This window comes from Chrysoperla carnea, chromosome 2, assembly GCF_905475395.1.
Source record: "Chrysoperla carnea chromosome 2, inChrCarn1.1, whole genome shotgun sequence".
Classification (NCBI taxonomy): domain Eukaryota; kingdom Metazoa; phylum Arthropoda; class Insecta; order Neuroptera; family Chrysopidae; genus Chrysoperla; species Chrysoperla carnea.
Genome location: NC_058338.1, coordinates 55271554 through 55289814, shown reverse-complemented (window position 1 = coordinate 55289814; position 18261 = coordinate 55271554). Strand labels below are relative to the sequence as shown.

The window sequence follows — 18261 nt, the reverse complement described above, 5'->3', positions numbered from 1 at the left end:
ACGAGTGTTCTAAGAAAATAATCGATACCAAAAAATTTAAAAAAGATAATATAATATTACCTAACTTATACAAAAGCCGATGTTAATTTTTGTCATTTTTAAGGAAAAAATTTCGTAGTATAGATTTATATTTGCATTCATTTATTAATACCGCTAAGAATTAATCAAGATTAGTCTAGGAGCCCAAGTTTTCTCAAATTTATTAATAAGCGCTAAATTCAATTTTCTAAGATGTTTGGTATAATTTTTATACATGCATAATTTTTATAAATAAATAGGAAAATTGAATTTTTTGGTTGGGAAACTTTTTTATCCAGGCTTTTAGGCTATTTTTTTAATGTTTGGAAAAAATTAAAAAATGGCTACTTTCAAGTTTGGAAAACAATGCCAAATGATATTTTTGAACTGAGAAATATATCACAATATACAGGATTTTTCAATAAGATGTTAACAAGTAAATGGGCAACATTTTGTCCAAAAATATATTACTATGGTATTTTCATCATGGTACTTGCAGTTCCTATGCTAAAACTATGATAAAACCCACTCATTGAGAGATTTTTTCACAAACGGTTTTTTTTCACAGACTATAAATAGGGCTTACTATTAAATATCAAAGTCTCAAAAATTTTGACAGTTTATAACACGAGATAATTAATGCCTAAGTTCTCAATTTTGACCAATTCACGTCAAAATTAATATCTCGAAAACAAAACGACCTAGAGCTATTTTTTTTTCTTTATTCTAAAAATATTCCTCTCAACTCCACTAAGTTTCTTCCATTCTGTCTAGATAATTTTTTAATATCGTAAAAAATTGATGGAAGAACAGTGCGTTTTACATACTTTGATCCTCGAAACTGCGAACTTTGCAGCTGATTATCACGCGATCTTAACGATCAAAAATTCAACAATTCCGAGACCTCATAGCTAACATTATTCTGAGTCTGTCACAAATCAGTCAACAAGTATTTTTATGGTGGAAATAAGGGCGAGAAAAGGAATATATATTAAAACATTATTCTATTTTTATTATGATTTTAAAATACAAGTCCCTTTTTTAAGTGGTAACATATTTTTGAAATTTGGACAATGTATTTCTCCCATTTAAGTGGTAAGATTTTTTTGGATAACCCTGCATAGTACTGGCAGACCAGAAAATGACATTTACCTGCTGACAAATTAACCTGATGAAAATTTGGTTACAGGTAGTATGTAGAATTCAATTCTTAAACTTCGTCACGATATTAAAGGGATAACAGGGGTGGGTAAAGTTGGTCAAAGTATAAAAAAACATGTTTCTCCAAATAGCTTGCTAAATAATAAATATAGACTTTTCGGCTTTTAATGTCATTGTTTAAATAACCTACAAAATTGCTTCTTAAAAATTGTTTGTGAGTTTACCATCTATATTCTAAACTACGATTCGAAAATGTCTCGACATTCGCTTGAATTACTCGCAAGTTTTATTATCGTCTATGGTAAATATGTCAAAAAATCGGTCCGTTAAAATATCATTGGATGTATTTTGGATCATAGATCCATACAATTGACACAGTGTATATAAAACTACAGTTTAATTTTTAATTATTTTAATTATAATTTAAAGAAACTTTCTACTTTATAAAATATGAATTAATTTTATTTTAGTTATAACATTGATTTAAATCTTCCAAAAATAAACATAATCTAAATTGGACTGATCAATTAAAATATTCAAGTGGATTTTTGGAGCATGAGTTTGTTTTTTTTATTTATGCTTCCTGTTTTTTAACATTTAACAATTTTTTTTTTAAATTTAATAATTTTCATTTTTTGTTAATACTACTCACTATGTATTCAAAACAATTTGTTTTTTGTATGGTGAATATTTTATGGGATGTGGGTTTATGGGATTTTCATAATCCTGTACATAATTGGATACATGTATAATTGGAAAAACAAAGCGTCTGGTGTTAAAATAAATACATTTATTATTCTTTTACACCGTGGATGCTCTGAAATTGTAAACTGTTAATTAACTCATATATAGTTGTTGATTCTCAGGAGATATAACATACAAAGTGTCAAAAAATAATTCAACAAATGAAACAAACAACTGACTGAGTTAATTATTGAAATACCATGTATATACAGTGTTGATAACGCAATCGTTTGATTTTTACGTCATGTAAATAAAAAAAAGGTAGCCACTCTTATACATAAAGTAGAGTATCTTTCTTCTCACTTCCTCAGTGGACATAAACAAACAAACACATACGTACATACTTGCATATGTAATGTACGTATGTGTTTACTAATAATAAATATACTAATAATAAGTGTAAACTTGATACATACAATACATGTATAATGTACTAACCTAATTTGCACCTTCACAGGTGAACAGTGATGTTTACAAAAAAATGTTTCAAATAAAACCTGTTAATTTTTTTATAAGGAACATTTTTTACATGTAAACTTTAGTTCTATATCTAAGGGTTTACAAGATAAGACCCAATTGATTTATATTGCTCATTTACGAACTTAGTCTCTGACTTTTTACGTCCTGAGCACCCATAATTTCAGCTTAGTATCTCTTTTTGTTTTTGAGTTATCGTGTCCATAGACAGACAGACGGACCAAGTACAAACCTACCAAACCAAAATCCTATATCAAAATTTTGTTCGGAGCATCAATATTTTTAAGCGTTACAATCTAATATTGCGGGATCCTTTTTTATTTTTCGAGAATCTGTTACATACCACTAGTTACAGCTTCATAAAAATTTTCAACTCCCTATCTTTTATATAGTTCTGGATTTTTCACACTTAACCTTTTGTCCTGTTGGTACAGTAAATCTGGCATTTTGACTGGAAAAAATTACAATACTGACTCTGAGGTTATAGATCGTTAGGGGGGCATGTAAATAACTTTAAAAAAAATTAAGAGAATTTTTCGTTCCGCTGTTTTTGAGAAAATCCAAAAAAATGGGAAAAAAAAATTTGGAATGCGTTTTTCTCGGAATCTATTGATTTAAGAGAAAAGATTTTCAAATAAAAAATGTAGAAGACCCTGTCAGCTACATTTTATGTCATTGGAGCAACGTCATACGAGTTAAATTACAAAAAGTAGGTGGCGTTAAAGTATCAAAAAAGGGTTTTCCACGGTTTTCATTAAGAAAAAATGATTTTTTTGTAAAAGTGTAAATAAAAAAGTTGTTTGACTCAAAATTAGCTTCAACTTTTATTTAAACAATTTTTTTGTAAAACTTACCGTTTTTGAAATACAGCTTGCTAAAAAATCTGAAAGTTAAGTTTTTTAAAATTTTGAATAGGAGTACTTGATTTCCTTTTTATTTTCTTGGTTTATTTTAAACATACATTGTTTTACTATAGCTCGGAAACGGTAAGTTTTTCATAAAAATTGTTTAAATAAAAGTTGAAGCTAATTTTGAGTCAAACAACTTTCTCATTTACACTTTTACAAAAACATGAAAAACCCTTTTTTGATACTTTAACGCCACCTGCTTTTTGTAATTTAACTCGTATGACGTTGCTCCAATGACATAAAATGTAGCTGACAATGCCTTCTACATTTTTTATTTGAAAAACTTTTCCCTTAAACCAATAGATTCCGAGAAAAACGCATTCCAAATTTTTTTTCCCCATTTTTTTGGATTTTCTCAAAAACAGCGGAACGAAAAATTCTCTTAATTTTTTTTAAAGTTATTTACATGCCCCCCTAACGATCTATAACCTCAGAGTCAGTATTGTAATTTTTTCCAGGTCCGGCCTTTTTTTCGTCTATATTGACTGAATCATGTCTCTAACGGTTTGCAAGATAACTGATCCGATCTATGTTGCTCATTTACGAACTCAAACTCACTCTTTAGGTCCTGAGCATGGTATAAAGATTTCAGCTTGATATCTTTTTTCGTTTTTGATTTATCGTGTTGACGGACGGATCTAATTAGGTAATTTTATGAACAATTTTATCAATATTTTGTATTATCAATATTTTTAAGCGTTACACATTTCAAAAATTTTTCTCACTTACAAAACATCATATTTTTATACTGTTTTCCAACGTTAACTAGTTTTTTTTATATACCTTAAATATACAATTTAAATAAATATTCTTTTCGGAACAAGCAAAATGCATTTTCATATCCGATTAATTTACATAGGCTCCTATGATCGCCCTAGGACTAAAACTACTTTTATAATATCTCTGGTAGAAAGAGAAATAAAAGGTCAACTATCTACGAACAGCATTATAACGGCTCGACGGTTTCGACCAGAAGTTTCATTACATTATATTAAATAGGGCATTCCTCTAAGTTCTCAGACTGAGCATCATATATTGTTTTTATGTTCATGTCAACGGCTTTTAATTTATATAAATATGATTTATCATAACATGAATTAATAATAATATTATTGTTATTAATTAATAATATGCAGTGCAAAATAAAATTATACCTACCTACTAATTCAATAAACTATAAATAAAAAAAAATGGTTGAGCAAATATACTAATTAAATAAATTTAAATAATTATTTTGTATTAGTAATTACTTTGTAATTTATCTCTATATATTCATTCATATTTGTCACGATTTGTTCTAGACTTGTTGGAATACAAATCGATCGTGTGGCTATTTCAACCCTAGATTTAGTACAGCGGCCAAGAACGGTTCGTCACTTATTCGTTGTACCTGTTTCGACACAATCGTTTTCTTATTATTACTGGAACACTGATTATTTTTTAAAACACTCAGAAACAATTTTGTTAAACAAATGTAATCGTTTCATGTTTCTGGTTTCGCTTAACAATTTTTAAAATAAATTTTGATAAGAACCAGGCACATTTTGAATTTATCAAAAATAATTTTTAGAGCAAAAGTTATTGCAAAATAAAGATCATGGCGCGTCACTTGGCTCCTCCATTTCGCCCTGTTTTCCGCTCAAAGCGTCTCTTCTAATAAAGCTACCGTTGTATGATCCAATTCACTTAATTGGGAAGGTCTTAACAAATAAGATTTAATCATTATTTAACATCTCAATAGCAAAATAATTGATTATAGCGAAGGAAAAGCGAAAAAAATGAATCGATTTACTAAATTCTAAAAATGTATAAGCTACAAGGAACCTTTTTATAATTGTAATTTGCAAATTTTTATAAGTCGTCACCTCAACGAGTGTTATAACTCGGAAGTCATCAATAGCAGCTCTGATTTTCATGATTTTTTAAAAAATGTTTCTTTTTTTATTTTATTTATTTAAAATCAGAAATTTTTCATAGAGGGAAAATAATCCGAGAGGAAGAAAGGCAATATCCCGAATGATATATCAACGCCCAGCATAAATTGTTGATGATGACTGATAAAATCGGCTAAGTAGTGAACACAATATTTGTCTATATTTTTATACAAATTTTCATCCCCTATTTCACTTCTTTAGGGGATGAATTTCGAAAAATTCTAAAATGACATCTACAGTATAAAATCAATAACCTCTCGAAATTTCAAACGTATATTATATATATATCGCTGCATAATATGATTAAAATCCCCTAGAAAGTTTTTCTGGAAATTAAAAATAGAAAGTCCTTTTGCATACAGAATAGTTAATTATTTTTAAAATATACGTAAAGTATTGAATTCAAGAACTCTGTATGAATAATAATAATTAAGTATCTTTATTAATAAATCAACGAGCTATTTTCTCTGGCATAATAAATATCTAACTCAATAAATATCATTTGGGTAAAGGGAATAAAAAAAATTAATTAAAATCATTTATAAAATATACCTATACCTATCTCTGCCTAAAAAAATAGACGAAAAAGCAAAAAACCACAAAAATTGAAATTGGTTTTTTTTCTTTAATAACCTATTGAACGATTACTGCAATAAAAGCCCGTGAACGCCGCAGTTCCCTTCTATACGTTTTTGCGTAATAGTTAGTTATTCTTAAGTGAAATAAAAATTCGCTTACTGGCGCTTGTGAATGCTCAAAAACGGATAGCTGTTTCTCTATATATCCTATCATCACAGACAATTTCACACAAATAATTCATCTAAATATTCTAAATAATACACATGGATAGATAGGATACATTATAACAATTAAATTGTTTTGGAATGTCATGTCATTTAAATGACTTCGTCTTTAGAATAATTAATTAATGAATATTATTTATATTTTTATTTTTGACATAGTATTTATGTTACACGAGTGACCACTAGCCATTAGTTGGCTAGCCAATAGTCACTAACTAAACACTGAACAGTCAGTACTCGGTAATCAAGAAATACTAACATTGTTTACGATAGATGAATTTCAATGAGATGCAAGAATATAAATAAAAATAATCATCAATTCAAACAAATTATTGATTTGGTTGTTGGATTTTTGATACTATACTGGGTGTTTCAAAATTATACTGCACTATTTTAGGTCCGTGTTCTCTCTACCTCATAATAAGCAAAAACATTTATATTCGAAAATAATTTATTGCGAGATACATACAAGAGATTAAAGACTATTTTCTAAAGTTAGCTTGTTAAAAGCTTTAAAATAATTATTGAATATTGTTACATGTTTGGCAAGTGATTAAAGTAGTTTGGCTGTTTGAACAAGTACGGTAAATTTCATTTCATACTGGGCCTCTTGCGGAGCAAAATTGTGATTTTTAACGGTAATCGGTGATTGAGCTTCAAAAAAACTTTTCATCATGAAAAAAATTTATCACAAAAAAAAAAAAAAAAAAAAAAAAAAAAAAACATTACCTTATGGCGCTAAAAAACTTAACGTTTAAACGTCAAAAATTAGTCTAACTGACGTATAAGTTTTATCTTTTACGATATTTTTAAAGCATTAAAAAACATTTACGTGATACAAATATTACTTTTTATCCATAACATTAATTTTATTCATAGCTTAGATTTAAATTCAATGAATATAAATTAGTTGATTGACTAGTCATGTGGCGGCCGAACTACTTTAAAGATCTATCAATAATTATATTAATAAACACTGCTTTCGTAAGTTTTCACTTGTATAAGTACTTCATGAAGGAACAATTCATTAATTATGTAAGGATGATTCTGGCTACTTTTGACTACCCCCTCCCCATGTAAGGGGATAAGGGCCTTAAATTTAAACATTACATTTAAAAAAATTGGTTACATATTTATACAATTTCGTCTCTTATTTTTACAATTTCTAATGCAACAAATTTAATTAATTGTTATTTTTCAATAATTTTATGACATTTACTACACCATTTATATGTAAACAATTGAAAATTAATCATGATTTCCCTCTTTAATGAAGTTTTTACATTAGAAGCGCTGGTGTCAATTTGGTTGTCCTTATCATGACTACGCACCCAACAAATTGCATAGAGTTTACACAAACAAAAAATTCTACTTCAAAATAAAGACGCAAGATATTGATAGCTAAAAGTATTGATACCATAAATTTGTATATAAACACTCATTTTATGAATTTCAATATCCAAATAATAAAATTCAATACAACTTCAAAGTGTTAAATAAAAAAAGAACGCATGGAATGCTCCCAAAAAATTCTAAAAATAGAATTTTAATGTGTATATTTGAGAATCACAGCAAATTGTAGTTGTCTGATAAACCAACAAAAAAATCTCCAACCACATTTTATGCATACAAAATACATTTATTTTATCAATATATCTATCTAAACTGGACATAAGGGCCATGCAAAATATTTTGTAAAATCTGCTATTAATATGGTTTAAGTATTTATTAGATATAGTATCTTCGTTTATACCTACAAAATATGTTTTTGTTTTTCAAATACAAAAGATATTATTTAATCGGCTGAAGAATTAAATATATAAACATATTTTTTTATTAAGGTAGTTTGCTCGACGATTACAATATATTGACACGCCGATTGAAATTTACACAAAAAATGGAAAATAAGTATTTAAATGCACAATACATGTCATGTTGCCAAAATTTGAAGGCAACTTGAACAACCATTTATGAGATAATTGCAATTCAACTTGATATATTTTATACATGCAACATGAGCGAAGCGTTCTTTTTAAGAGATTAAGCTACGAAAAACCACTCTACCATAATCTAAAGATTTTTTTCGAAAAAATGCGTCATCTCGAAAAATTTTGCATACTTCAATCGTTAGGTTTTTTTGAGATCTAAAATTTTTTCAAGAAAACCGTTTTTTTTTTAAATTTTGTGAATTTTTTACGATAACTTAGCTATTGATTAGCCGTAAAAATAAAACGCTATGTTCTTGGATTGTTTTCTTTTGGACAAAGTATTTTTACTTTATTATATTATAAATATAATAAAGTATTGCGATCGAAAAAAAATCGATATCGAGGTTTCAACGAAAATAAACGTTTTGAGGGTCCCTGATTCCAAAAAAGTGGTTTTAAAAAAATGTATGTCGGAATGTCTGTTAACAAGCTGGAGCCTTCAATTTTCAACCGATTTTTCTCCAACTCGGTACATAGGTTCAGTTTGGTCATAATTCCAGACGATTTTTTCATTTTTTCCCTAGGCCTTTTTTCAAGGGTACTTCCCTCTAGGCCAAACTGGGATTTTTGGGGTTTTCTCAAAAACGGCTCTAACGATTTTGATTAAACTTGGCACAAGGCTATACCTTAAGGTGTTCATAGAATTGGTATAAGCCACATATCCGGGAAAATTCGAGAGAGTCCACACTCTAGGGAAAACTTTTCCAAATACAGGAAAATGGGATTTTCTAGGGAGAGGCTGAGGGGACAGCAGTGAAGCCTGTTCCTCATTACTTGTTTTTAAATAATTCTTAAAGTTGGCTGCTTTCAATAAAAATATTACAATAATAATATATCAATTTTATAATATAATAAAGTCTTATCCGATGTTTCGGACCATGTATTAGTTTTCTGGTAACAATTTTGTCATCCATTTCGCTGTTTAATTGGATTATATGTTCTAAAACTAAATTTCAAAATTATGTAAGATTATGTAAGTTGATTAAAATTTACTTGAAAATATGGAAATATTTCAAAGATAAATGACCGACGACCGTATTATATTTTAATTACAGCATTTGATTACCAATAATGTAATTTATAGCAACACATTAGCATGAAAATTTATTAAATTATCAATGCCTACATATGTACCATATATGGTAGGGTCTGGCACATACTTGACCACTTTATTAATACTGAATACTGATTTACATTATTTAATATCACAATAATTACAAACCTTGATTCAAGTACCGGTTTTTTTTTACTATAAAAAATACATTTACAATATATTATTTTCGTTATATAGAGTGGGCCATCGATTGGTTTCTCTTTGAAATTGTTATTAAGGTTCTTGTGCGCTGCATGACGAATTCAAGTTTTTCGTCAGATAAAATTATGAATGAAATTTTATACAAAAAATTGAATATACTCCAAAAAAAAAATGCACACAAAAATAAAAAAAATTATTTTAAATTAATTCATTAAATGGTCAGCGTCGATTTCAAAGTGTGCTCACAAGGAAATTATTGATTGGTGTCGGTATTTTAAATATAGGTAGGTATTCTTTTATTAATTTTTTTTTTTGTAGACTGTTAAATTTTTTTATTTTGTACTTTATAGTGAATTTAGGCCACTTACACGTATTGGTCCATATCTTAAAAACTACTGAACCGATTTTGATGAAAAATTATTAGTCCACCTGGAAAGTATACCCTTTCAAACCAAAAACATAGAACTTCCTCCTTTTCAGAAGTCGATTAAAAATACATAGTACATTGTACAATGGTCAACATGTGTAAATTTTATTCAAGAGCTGAGTTAAGAATGAGAACGAGCTGAAAAAATCATTTTATCGTAAAAAGCGTGGGGTGCTAGATTTCAATTAATGTAAATATTTTATTGACAGATATTGGTAAAAGTAAAATCATTATAAAATATCTTAAAAAGCATCGCACCCTATTTTACAATAAAATGTTTTTTTTTCTTAATCACTCTATTTTTTAATTATTTTCTACTTTTTAGTTCAGTTAGCTACAAAAGCATATTATTTAATTTTTTATTAACAGTATGGAATGTTATCTGCGCTTCCACCATTAAATATGTTTTTAATTCATCGTTAATTCTGAAGATCCCGATCATGATACACGTACTTCTTAAATTATTGTATTATCATCGGCCTTTGATAAGTGCGCGAAGTTTCAATTTAATCCGACGTTTTGAACTGAGTGAAAATCACGTTCAAAGATTTCGTTAAAAGTGTGTTAAAAAATGTTCTTAATTTTTAGGAGTCCTTACCCAAAGTGTGCCAATTAGACTCCATTACTATACCCCCGCTTAAAGAGATTGATCGTTTTATATGTTCATTTTCTTCTGTTATGGTTGAACTGAAACCTGAACCGATCTCAATTTAAAGCGATATTCTGGTTTTGAAAAAATCTCTAAACGGCATTAGAAAATTGTCAAACATTCCTAAAAATTGGTGGCCATTTTAGGGACAAACTAAATATTTTTCTAGTTTATTTAATGATTTTAGGAATTTTTCTAGTTTTTTCAGATTTTCAATGATTCTAAAAGATATCATCTGTTTTAGCTGTGAACATTTTTTTGAACGGGTGATACTTAGTAAATTAATTTTTACAGAATGCCGCCCAGTTTGTACAATATTTTTGGTAAAGCTTATTTTTACAGGGTGTCAATACCACTATTCGAAAAACTGTATAGGATGCTGAATTTTATTTTAACGGAGCGCTTTGTTAGAGCTTTAGTATTAGAGAGATGTAAATAATGTGCCAGAAATATTTATTTTTACAGGGTGCGATCAGTATTAATTAAATAGCTTCTTCGACAATATTTATTTGTACAAGGTGTCAGAAAAGTTTTTTTTTTGTAAATATTGTTTTTTGTTGAATAAGATAGGCTTTCGAACGTAACTCAGCTTCAATTTTAGAATACTTTTAATCTATTCATCATGAAGGCCCAGACAATACTTAGTCCGCAGGGCAACACTCTTTTTGTCAAATGATATTTACTTGAAACTTTATGAGCGTGGCTTCATTTTGGCGAGTTTACCAAACTTTCTCTCTACGACTTTTTTCAAAAGTGTTACATGTTCAAATGAGTATGACAACGTCATATTTAAGTTATCGGTCTGAAAAAAACGCAGCAGGAAATTTTTCGGACATTATGATCACTTGATAACATTAATAATTATTAAACAATAAAATATTTTGTCCGACTAAAATACTGCACCGATAAGCTTGTCTACCACGTCGAACATGTCGCACTTAAGTATTTTTGTTTTTCAATACATACATAGTTCACTTTTGCTGAATTGTTTAATAATTCTTAATGTTATCAAGTGATCATATAGTGTCCGGCAAATTCCCTGCTACGTTTTTCCAGATCGATAGCGTAAATATGACGTTATCATGCTCATTTGAAAATGCACCATTTTCGAAAAAAAAAGTCCACAAAAAGGGTGCTATCCACCGAAATAATTTATACCAAAAGCCTTGGTTACGCAAATTTTTTAAAGATGTCTTCTACTTTTACTTTCAACTGTCAATAAAAGTTAAACTAACATATCTCGAACCAATTCGATTTGAGTCTATTGACTTCGATTGAGTTGAGCTAACTTTTATTGATAATTGCTTTGCAAAAAAGTTTATTCTCTCTCTTTACGCCGCCAAGTCATTTCAGGTACCTTCGCTTAATGCCTTAATACATACAGATAACTAAATGCTATTTGTTAATTAATAAGTCAACGGACACTCTATCCAGACGTATCTATGTTTAAAGTGGAATAAGTAGTATAATAACAAATGTCAATATACACACCTTTCAAGGTCAATATTTTAAATTATTATCAACGGTTTTTATAAGAAAAACTAGCATATATAAACAACTTCATTTAGTTTTATACGCAAAAAGAAATTTTCTAGGGTTAAAAAAGTGAAAACAATTTCAACTTTACTACATTCAATTGTTTATAATTTAAAATACAAAAACTTCTCTCGTTACTTGTTTTCAACTTAAGTTTTTAGTTAGGTACATAAAAATTTTCTTAAAATCTTAAAATAAATATCATATTTTTAATAATATACAAAAACTCTTCCATGGCGGAAGTAAAATTCTTTTTTTAACAGAAACAATAACTTTTCGAAAATAAATTTGTTTTTAACGAAATTGTTTGACTAAAAAAATTACTGTTGCTATAGAATTCAAGCTGTCTAGAAAAGTTTTTCGAATTTACTGATAATTTTCATTTCTTTCAAATAAATATTCTTATATATTCTCATTTTCCGGTTTTTTCATAAAGTAATCGAACTATTGAAAAATTAACATGTTTATTTTTTGAGCACGGTTAATTTGAAAATATAATTAAAAAACATATATTGTGAAAAGTCTTTAAAACCTATTTTCCTTATCAATTAAAATTTTCTAATTATTTTCATACGTTAATTTAGTTAACAATTGACTTATTTTCAAGGCAAAATTAAAAATATATAATTAAAAAACTAAAATATAATTGCAATAATTGCATATTCACAAGTTGAATTAGAAATAAGATGCACCTGTTTTTTAAAGAATCACCTGTATACATTACGATTAATAATATAAATAATAAACATTGCAAAAAAGATTATTATATTATCTCTAAACTGTCTCACATCTAATATAAACAATAAAAAAAAATTAATTACTTATAGTGACTAATTACCAATGAAATATGTAACAATTTCCTTAGGACTATTTTTCCACTAACAGAAGACAAATCAACCTACTTCTTTTTATAATGTATACCTTGATTATAAAAATTACATGTATTTTGAAAAAAATTACATACCCAAAGCTCATTGCCCCAACTCATTTTGATATTTAGTTCATAAACGTAATTTCACTGAATTTTTACACATAATCATCACAATATTTCTACAAATAATTCTTTTGTACACTAATTTTTTTACTTTTAAAACATACGTCAATAAAACTTGCCTCTCAACATGGCAGTTTAGTGACTAATACAATAACAGTGCCACCACACACATAAACATTTCATTTAATCCATTTGAATAGGAAAAAAATATTTTTATTATTATTCCACAAATCGATTTGTTAATTTATAAATAATCATTTCATCATTATTCTTTAAAAATATAATAAGCTTTAATTACTAAATTAATAAATGATTGATAAAAAAACACACTTATTTTTTAAAGTGCTGTTTTTTAAATACCAGAACTTTGCACTTAACCTATAAGATGTCGTTGCAATGTTTGACAGTTTTAAACATAGATTGCAGTAAAATGCAAGTATTTTATGTTAGTTGTAAGTTAAATTCGAATTATTGTGAATAATAAAAATTTGTGAATATTTTATAATAAATGTAGGAGTTTAAATATATAATTTGAACGAAGTTAAGTTCATAAGAAAATTTATATAATAAAATAATATTTAAGTTTGTATTGTAATTCATAACCTAAATCTTTCAAAACATATAAAATGGCTGACCCACTCAGCTTATTACGACAATATAATGTAAATAAAAAAGAAATAATCGAACGAGAAGGTCAGATAATATTTGGTGAATTTTCATGGCCAAAAAATGTCAAAACAAATTATCTTATGTACAGGTATGTAACGCTTTTCGCTAGTCGTTACTAGAAAGTTCTGTTTGACAGCTGGTAACTAAAATGGCATGTATTTGTTTACAGTTCGGGGAAAGATGGGGCCCCAAAAGAATATTACACTTTAGAATGTTTATTATTTATTTTAAAAAATGTATCACTGACCCATCCTGTTTACGTCAGACAAGCAGCTGTAAGTATTCTGTTAGAATATGTATGTTAAATACTGTTACTGTAATATGCTTATTTAATAGGTTGAAAATATACCCGTTGTACGACGTCCTGATCGTAAAGAACTTTTAGCTTATTTAAATGGCGAGACTGCAAGTTGTGCAGCGATTGATAAAAGTGCACCCCTTGAAATACCCACACAAATTAAACGATCTGCTGATGGCGATGGAATCGATAGTTTGGCTAAGAAACCTCGATTTGAGGATACACACGTACAGAAAGTTCGTGAACAACTGGCGGCACGTTTGGATGCTCCAAAAGAAGTTTCTGTCACCGTGGACAATATTAAGTAAGACATAGTAAGAATTTCTTTTAATAGAAGCTAATGTATAAATTTGGTTCGACTATTTTTTAGATCTTTGTCAGAAACAATGTCACGAGAAAAAATTGCTGCAATTAAGGCTAAGCGTTTGGCTAAAAAACGAACGACAATTAAGGGTAATGACGATATTGGTATGGGATCTGATTTAAGAGTGATCTTAGATTTTGACGTGGATGTCACGAAAGATATAATCAGTAGAGAAAGGCAGTGGCGAACTCGAACTACAATATTACAATCTGCTGGAAAGGTATTTAAAAGAATTACATTTTCAAGTAAATCAAAAAAATCTCGCAAGCGTAACAAAACCCAAATTATTATTAGCTAACACAATTGAAGAATACCCCATCCCAACAAGGGTGAATAATTTCAAAATTTTTATTTATTTTATGCAGGTTGGGTTTCAGTTTTAATAATTAGCGAACAAAAATTATTCATATTGGTCGTTTAAAGAAATCATCCAAGTATAAGAAAATCGATGATATTAGCTACGAAAGTGGCCGGGTTGCCCCTGCTACTCTTAAGGGGGCGCTTCAACATCTTAACTCTTGAGTGACCTAAAATTTTTTTACATAATCCTTTTTTTACTAAAGCTCTATCAGAAGGATTTTTACCAAAATAAAGCTGTTTTGATAATATCGCATTGATCTCAGAGCTTAAAAAACCTGATTTTACGTGCTAATTCAAAGCATTACAGACGGAGGTGACGTTTATTAATATATTAAGATTGGGTATTGCGAGATATTTACGATGTTTCTTGATTTGCGAAAAAATAAATTACAATTTGTTTTTTAGCACTTCGCGAAGAATATAATGGCGATATTACAAGGTATAAAAGCACGTGAAGAAGGTCGGCAAAGACCACCTCAACCACCAGTAGTTACGCCTAGAGCAACACCAATTCGTCCCGCTGCACAACCGGCTGTATACAATCGTTACGATCAAGAAAGATTTATTAGGCAAAAAGAAGAAACAGAAGGTTTCAAAATTGATACTATGGGAACATATCACGGTATGACGTTAAAATCAGTAACAGAAGGCCAAGCAAAAGCTCGACCAGCAGTCACACCCACACCTCAATCAGCACCATTACCTGTGAGTGCTTCTCGTCCATCGTCCGGTGTTCCATCAAATGCTAAACGTGTATCACGAACTCCAATTATTATAATACCAGCGGCTACAACATCATTAATTTCAATGTACAATGCAAAAGATATACTACAAGATTTAAAATTTGTATCAGCTGAACAAAAGAAGGCAGAAGGAGCACGTAGAGATAATGAACTACTGTTACAAAGGTTACGTGGCAATGTTACTGTACCATACCGTGTAGTTGATAATCCAGCAAAACTTAGTCCAGCCGATTGGGATCGAGTGGTAGCTGTGTTCGTCATGGGCCCTGCATGGCAATTCAAAGGGTATCCGTGGGAACAACCTGTAGAAATATTCTCAAAAAGTAAGATAACATTTTTTGAAATTTTTTTTTATTTATAAACATATTTTATTTGAAATTATTTTTCAATATTACAAAAATTTAAAATTTAAACATTTTTTTGAATACATATTGATGATTTTGGTTTTCGGACTCGATTTAATAATTTATGTCAAAATTTGGGAAATGGAGTAATTTTGTATCTGTCCTTGATTTAAATCCAATAAAATCGATCTAGGTGTAAATATCGATTGGTGAGCCGAGTGGCATAAACAGGAGAGTTGGTTTATCATTCTAGAATGAGAAATATTTATATTAAATATCAGCTGCTTATACTAACTTTTTCTCACTTACGCATCATCAACTTGAGTACGTATTATACCTTGTTGCCAAAGTCAGAGATTCTTCAAAAAATTTCTGATTGATTGATTCAAAAAATTTATTTTAAACAAACTTTTATTTAAAAAATGAAGCAATAACAGATAAAATAGTTTTAAATATTTTGTCTTCAATATTGTAGAAAATTTTTGGATTATATGCATGAGAATAGTACAAATGCTTGTTGTGAAATAATTTCTCATTTTTATCTTTACGGTACCACGGCAATATCAATGTACGATGAGTTAAAAAATCTTCTTAAGTTATTTCTCTTCAACTATCATACTCTAACGATAGTTATTTCTGCTCAACAATAAAATTTTGCGTTAAAATATCTCGACAACGAAATGGTCAGTGATTTTGGATTTTCTTTCTTTCTAAATCAGAGCAAATATATCAATAGATTTGCTGCGATTTTTTTACTCAAAACCTGAATCGTGATTACATGTATCATAACCATTTATGTTAAACTAGCGACCCATGCCGGCTTCTCACGGATGCAATGCTTTACTAAATATACTACAGAATGTGTTTATTTACGATATCATATTAGAAACCTCTAAAATAATCAGTATTTCTTTACTATATTATGCAAGTATTATACATATAAACCTTCTTCTTGAATCTCTCTATGTATTAAAAAAACCGCAACAAAATCCGTTGCGTAGTTTTAAAGATCTATGCATACATAAGGACAGACAGACAACGGACGCTACTTTTTTATACCATGCATATAAGTAATATTCATGGTATACTAAGTTTAGTCCCAAGTTTGTAACGCTTAAAAATATTGATGCTGCGAACAAAATTTTGGTATGGGTGTTCATAAAATCACCAAATTAGTCGAATTTCGGTTGTCCATTCGTCCGTCCATCCGTCTGCCAACTCGATAACTCAAAAACGAAAAACGATATCAAGCTGAAACAGCGTACTCAGGACGTAAAATTGAGGTCAAGTTCGTAAATGAGCCACATAGGTCAATTGTGTCTTGGGTCCGTAGGACCCATCTTATAAACCGCTAGAGATAGAACAAAAGTTTAAATGTAAAAAATATTCCTTATAAAAAAATAACCCACTTTTGTGGCTTAAACATTTTTTCGTAAACATCACTGTTTCTCCGAGAGGTCGCAAATTAGGCGTAAATTGTATAGTATGTATTATATGGGAATATCACTTATGTATGTGTGACATGTATGTATGTGTAATGTGATAGAGTAATCAACACTGTCTATGAATGGTATTTCAACAATTAACTTAGTAAATTGTTTGTTTTCACTTGTTTTATAATATGTAGTGATAATACTTCCATATATTATTTTACTATTTTCAATGGGAATATTCATGTTTTTTTTAGAATTTAACAATTTTATTTGTATATGTTTTATTTTGAAATCGAATGTATTTTGTTTCATTATATTTGTGATTTATAAATTAAGGCGGCATATGATGTTTTTAATATCTTTTAAAACACTTTACATTATCATATATGTAAACGATACCGCATATTTCAATGGATGAACTCATATTTTGTTTAAATTTTATTTGTAAAAAGTTTAAAAATTAATACTTAATTCACTACATGTAGGATAACTCAATAGTTGACTCGGTTAGTTATTATATTTATTATTTTTTACTTTTATTTAATGACTTACAAATCTAGATAATATCGTATATAATCTATTTTCAGTTTGCGCTTTCCATTTAAAATACGATGAAATGAAATTAGATGCGAATGTTGCAAAATGGGCTGTGACGGTTATTGAATTATCGCGTACTAAACGACATTTAGATCGTGCTTCAATTATGATATTTTGGGAACAATTGGATAAGTAAGTTATTTGGTTGAATTAAAATTATTTAAACAATTTTTTAGCATCATGTTTAATTTTTTTTTTCTTTTTTTAGGTTTATTATGCAGTACAAACCTCATCTACGTTTTTAATATTGAAATTCGGTGAATCATCAAGATCAGTCACACTTCTGTAATAATTGCATTAATTGCTCGTATTATATTATTAATAAATATTTTAAATTTGAATTAATGCTTATATATATACATATATATTCCACAAATTTTTTTTCCTTTCCATAAACACGTCTATTTCAGAAATGAAACTAAACTTTCTGTCTAAACTTCCTTTGGTGGTTAATGTGTCAGTTTGTCACTTCTATTTTTTAATCAGCATCAGAGTAAGGTAAATTTATTATAAATTATTCCTGAGCTCCTATTAACGGGAGTATAGAGATTGAACCATG

The 18261-nt window shown here is 28.6% G+C and overlaps 2 protein-coding genes across 4 annotated transcripts in view; one reads left to right on the top strand and one right to left on the bottom strand.

Annotated features, from left to right (window-relative positions):
* The window catches only part of LOC123294225 (formin-binding protein 1-like), a 39933-nt gene extending 26911 nt beyond the window's left edge, over positions 1-13022 (bottom strand). For all 3 annotated transcript variants that reach the window (XM_044875339.1, XM_044875337.1, XM_044875338.1), the window contains exon 1: positions 12865-13022. In XM_044875339.1, coding sequence (XP_044731274.1) covers positions 12865-12888 — 24 coding nt within the window. In that variant the 5' untranslated portion in view covers positions 12889-13022. The remainder of the gene's footprint in view (positions 1-12864) is intronic.
* A 415-nt stretch (positions 13023-13437) lies between these two features.
* On the top strand, positions 13438-18002 carry LOC123291970 (parafibromin). Its single transcript, XM_044872456.1, has 7 exons — positions 13438-13651; positions 13733-13838; positions 13900-14165; positions 14232-14445; positions 14991-15651; positions 17693-17834; positions 17911-18002. The coding sequence occupies exons 1-7, from the start codon at positions 13521-13523 to the stop codon at positions 17945-17947; spliced, it is 1557 nt and encodes a 518-aa protein (XP_044728391.1). The 5' UTR covers positions 13438-13520; the 3' UTR covers positions 17948-18002.
* Positions 18003-18261: the final 259 nt, after the last annotated feature.